The 5369-nt window shown below is 38.7% G+C and overlaps 1 protein-coding gene across 1 annotated transcript; it reads left to right on the forward strand.

The window, feature by feature from the left end:
- The first annotated feature begins 913 nt into the window (after window positions 1-913).
- Window positions 914-1849, forward strand: LOC117668731 (olfactory receptor 14A16-like). Its single transcript, XM_034422790.1, has one exon. The coding sequence runs from the start codon at window positions 914-916 to the stop codon at window positions 1847-1849; it is 936 nt and encodes a 311-aa protein (XP_034278681.1).
- The last annotated feature ends 3520 nt before the right edge of the window (window positions 1850-5369 follow it).

Below are 5369 nucleotides of genomic sequence, written 5' to 3' on the forward strand. Positions count from 1 at the left end.
TGCTCCTGGAGGTTATTTTAATCAACTGTGCAGGACCCCTGGGGACTTAAACAAGTATCTGATTAGGCACAGAAGACCTGATAAAACTATCCTGATTTAGAAAATAATTTAAAAGCAATATTTATAGATGGAAAATACATGCAAGAGTTTCCAGGAACATATGAAAATAATTACCTAATAGCTGAAAATCAAATTAGAATAGGAAGGTAAACTGATTTATTTTCCCACTTCCTTCTTCATCTATTCATATTTTATGGCTGTCTATCTATCTATATGCGTTATTAGATTACATACATTATATCTTTATTCTCTTCAGAAATATTTCTGTTTTATGTAATAGGAACTCCAATAGGTTATGAATTTTATTAAATTTGAATCCTACATATTTTTTTATAAATGTTTGATTAACCTATGAGTCAGATGCAGGGAAATCAAAAAGACACTTTCTTTCTTTGAAGTTTTTTCAAGGCCGTTTATAGAGAAAAGTTAACGATTATTAAGATGATGTGATTAATTAATTTCATGAAGCTATTCATAAGCTGGTGAGAAATAATTTGTTCCTATAGCTTTTAATTTTATTTCCATATGCATAAATTTTTAGTTATCTTATTTATTATTTAAAAGAATTTTACATGAGTTTCTCCAATGTAATTCAGAATTGTAAGTGCTAACATGAGACATGAATGCTATTTGATAAAATTAATGGATTCCAAAACCCTAAACTTTAAATTAATGTAAGACAATTGAAGTAATAAAACAAAGATGCATATGTTTGGGACTGTTTATAAGTATTTAGAAAAATATGTTTCTGTTTAATTTTCCATGAACCAGAATTTGCTATTCAAATGTTCTCAAGAGAAACATTTTAATCAATCACTCTTCTCTTATAGGTTCTGATGCTTGTGACAAAACAATGGATAATGACACATCTGAATTTCTTCTACTGGAATTCTCAACAATTCGGGAACTACAGGTTATGTACACAGCTATATTTCTGATTCTGTATGTAATGACCCTAAAAGGGAATGTTCTTATTATCTCTGCAGTTGCTTTTGACTCCCGCCTTCACACCCCCATGTACTTCTTTCTGATGAATTTAGCCCTACAAGACATTGGTTCTATTTCACTCATTGTCCCTAAATCTGTTATCAATTCCATTATTAATACACGGCATATTTCTTATTCTGGATGTGTTGCTCAAGTCCTCTTGTTTGTCTTCTTTATAGATTGTGATATTTCTCTTCTTACTGTCATGTCATATGATCGGTTTGTTGCCATTTGCAATCCTTTACGATATGAGATGATAATGAATAGGAAGGCTTGCATCAAAATGATTGGCAGTGTGTGGATTGCTAGCTTTCTCAATGCTGTATTAAACACAATTGGAACTTTTACTACTCATTTCTGTTCTAATGCAATTAATCAGTTTTACTGTGAAATCCCACAGCTACTTAAGCTTGCCTGCTCAGATGCATTTGTAATTGAAATTGCTGGCATAATATTCAGTTTTACATTAGCGTTTGGTTGTTTTGCCTTTATCTTTGTTACTTACATACAGATCTTTACTGCTGTTTCAAAAATCCCTTCTGTTCAAGGAAGAAAAAAAGCCTTTGCCACTTGTTTCCCACACCTCACAGTTTTCTCCTTATTTTTATTTACTTCTTCATTTGCTTACCTGAGAACTCCATCTGATACCCCATCACACTTTGATTTTGCAATTACCATCATGTATTCTATTGTTCCACCTATGTTAAATCCATTAATATACAGCTTTAGAAATAAGGATATCAAAATTGCTCTTTCAAGACTTTTTGGTCTGCGGACTTTCATTTTAATCAGCAAGAATTAGGAGCAGACATATGAAGAGTTGAGTATAAAATGAAGCCTATCTCATTGTATCATGCTGTGAGGTGATTGAAGTGTCTTGAAACCAAAAGAATGTTATATGCAACTGCCGAGGTCAGACGTTATTCAGTTGTCCACCTACACATTTAAAGAAAACAGAAGCAAAGTTTAGAATCACATTAGAATCACCTATAAACTGGCATACATATTTCCAAACAGAGAATGATAAAAGAAGCCACAGCAGGTAAACAAAGAAAGAAGGTGGGAATCTTCTAAATGTGACAAGAGATGCTGTTGGAATGAGACATGAATGGACAAAGGATGCAGCAGAGGAAGCTATGGTTGATTGATATAGAAGCCAGAAGAGCAATGGCCAGTGAGATGAAGCAAGAAGATCCCTAAGGCCACTGAAATGAAAGAAGAGTCAGAGAATAGCCAATAGAAAGACACACAATTGTCAATTCTAATGGTGGTAGAGTAAGTTCCATTTGTCATAGGTCTGGTCAAGCAGGTAATAAGGAACAGGTTGTTAATATTCCTAAGACTATTAGTAAGTAATAAGGAGGAAGAAATTATCAGTGAACCTTTTTGTATTATAATCAAACTGCTAATTAAATTCTCAATATTAAGTTAGATGTTATACTTGTTTAATACACACACACACAAACACATGCACACAAAGCACACATCCAGATAAATGTTTTTATATACATTAAATATGTAGATGCATAGAATGTCGAGCCCTGGCCGGGACTCGCCATACCTGGGAGGGCTGGGGAACCCAAGGCTGTTGGAGACATCCACCTGGATGCCTAAGATGTGGGGGGGGGGAGATCCAGGTAGCGACCAGCCTTTTGTAAGACCTCGAACAGCAACCAGCGACTGTTAACACCATCAGCGAGGGTTCCGGCTCCCTGTATGGTGCCATTCGATGATGTCATCGACAGCACAGACAAGGCAGGAAATATGAAACTGCAGGGGTTTGGTGATGGGTGTGCTGGATGATAACTTATGAAGAGTGATAAATAGTGCTGTGTGGCTATTGCACGCAGCGCTGACTTTGACCCTGTATTTCGGCTTGTGCTGTGCTTTTGGCTGTGCTGGTGATTAAAACGTTTACTATACCTTGCAAATTCATGCTCGCCTGCTGTGTTTTGTGATGTAGCACGGACCGGGACAAGACAAGCCGAGATAGAAATATATGTACAGATAAATTCTTATAAATATATTTTGTACTATGTATGATAATAAACAGCACTTTTTCATTTATCAGCTCTGTGCATATGTATTCAATTCTGTGTATATTCTGTGTGTATTCAACAGGGCCTATATACATGAACAAGTGTACCAGAACCATTTCCCACCCCCACTTTGGATCCAGATAGCTGCACATTATTATTCTCAGACTCAAGCCCTGTCTCCTGTTTTCTGCATAAATCATTAATGGTTCTTTCTATAATTCATAATGGTTCTTTCTATGTCCAATGCAAAGAATGTCATTTTCAGTTTCCAGTAGTAGATTAGGAAATATGCATCTGAGAAAAAATAAATTGGAAATCTCAAAATTATTTAGACAGAAAAAATATTCAATCTTTGGGGGGGGGTTTTTTTGGTTTTTTTTTTGTAATAGTAGTAGGTCAGTCATAAACTCATTGGTGTGTGTGTGTGTGTAGTGGTAGTAGTCAGTAAATTAGAAATTATATCATTTAATTAAATTCTAATCCTTAAATTAAATAAAGTATTGGCATACATATCTATATTTAGTTGACATACACATATAGAGAGAAACATAAATGTTTACATATAGAAATATTTATACACTTCAAGTCTTATAAATACACTTTGCACTATTTTTAATACTAATAAACAGCAGTGTCTTCACCTTTTGGCTCTGTGTGTATGTTCCTGGTTTCCTCCTATCCCCATAGCTTATCACTCATATTATTTTAAATTAGGAAGCTTATTTAAGATATTTATGGAAATGAAATCCTGTCTCTCATGAGGTTTCTTCAAGAAAAAGAAAACAAAAATGGGAATGAACTGAAATAGATTACAACTTTTTTGTATACTTTATATTGATTTATTTTATTCATTTAATCTAATTTTTATACCACCCTTCTCCTGAAGGACTCAGGGTGGTGCACAGCCAAGAAATAAAATAAACACATATATAAAATTAAAAGCAATTTAAAAAACATATTAGATAATTTGGCCCCGATAGCATTAAAAAAACCCTAAAACAACCCATTAAAATTAATGTTTAGGCCAGCCCAGCTTGATGGAACAATAACGTCTTGAGGGCACGTTATCAGGGATAGTAGTCAGGGATCATCCGTATCTCCGTGGGCAATTCATTCCAGAGGGTGGGTGCCCCCACAGAGAAGGGTCTCTGAGAAGACATTGTTTGACCGACGGCACCCTGAAGAGTTCCTCTCTGTGATAGCATACTGGCCGGTGGGAGGCTATCGGTAGCAGAAAGTGATCTCGTAAGTACCCAGGTCCTAAGCCATGGAGCGCTCTAAAGATGGTAACCAACACCTTGAATCGCACCCGGAAGACCAACGGAAGCCAGTGCAGTTCGCGCAGGAGAGCTGTTACATGGGAGCGCCGTGTCGCTCCCATAATCACCTGTGCGGCTGCATTCTGGACCAGTTGGAGCCTCCGGGTGCTCTTCAAGGGGAGCCCATGTGGAGAGCATTACAGTAGTCCAGATGGAAAGTGACGAGGGCATGAGTGACCGTGTGCAAGGAATCCCGATCCAGAAAGGGACGCAACTGGTGAATCAGGCGAACCTGATACAAAGCCCCCCTGGTCACAGCTGTTACATGATCTTCTAGAGACAGCTGCACATCCAGGAGGACATCCAAGGTGCGAGCCCTCCCTAAGGAGGCCAAAATCTCATCCCCAATAGTCAGCGATGGAACCAGCTGGCTATAATGGGACGCCGGAAACCACAGCCACTTGGTCTTGGAGGGGTTGAGTCTGAGCCTGTTTCTCCCTATCCAGATCCGCACGGCCTCCAGGCACTGGGACATCACGTCAAGGGCATCATTGAGGTGGTCCGGGGTAGAGATGTATAGCTGAGTATCATCAGTGTACTGATGGAACTTCACCCCAAAACCACAGATGATCTCACCCAGCGGCTTCACATAAATTTTGAACAGGAGGGGCAAGAGGACTGACCCTTGCATCACCCCACAAACAAGGAGCCTCGAGGTCGACCTCTGCCCCCCTGCCAACACAGACTGTGTGCGGTCAGAGAGGAAGGAGGAGAACCACCACAACATGGTGCCCCCCACTCCTAATCCCTCCAACTGGCGCAGCATGATACCATGGTCGATGGTATCAAAAGCCACTAAGAAGTCTAATAGGACCAGGACAGAGGAACAATTCCTGTCCCGAGCCCTCCAGAGATCATCAACCAATGCGACCAATGCTGTTTCTGTGCTGTACCCAGGCCTGAAACCTGACTGGTACAGATCTAGATAGACAGCTTCATCTAGGTACTGGGGAAGTTGTCGCGC

This window comes from Pantherophis guttatus, chromosome 4 (assembly GCF_059756535.1).
Source record: "Pantherophis guttatus breed Tessera chromosome 4, ASM5975653v1, whole genome shotgun sequence".
Classification (NCBI taxonomy): domain Eukaryota; kingdom Metazoa; phylum Chordata; class Lepidosauria; order Squamata; family Colubridae; genus Pantherophis; species Pantherophis guttatus.

What these genes read in the sequence shown, in the direction of transcription:
- LOC117668731 (XM_034422790.1), top strand. Translation starts at nt 914, where the DNA reads ATGGATAATGACACATCTGAATTTCTTCTACTGGAATTCTCAACAATT.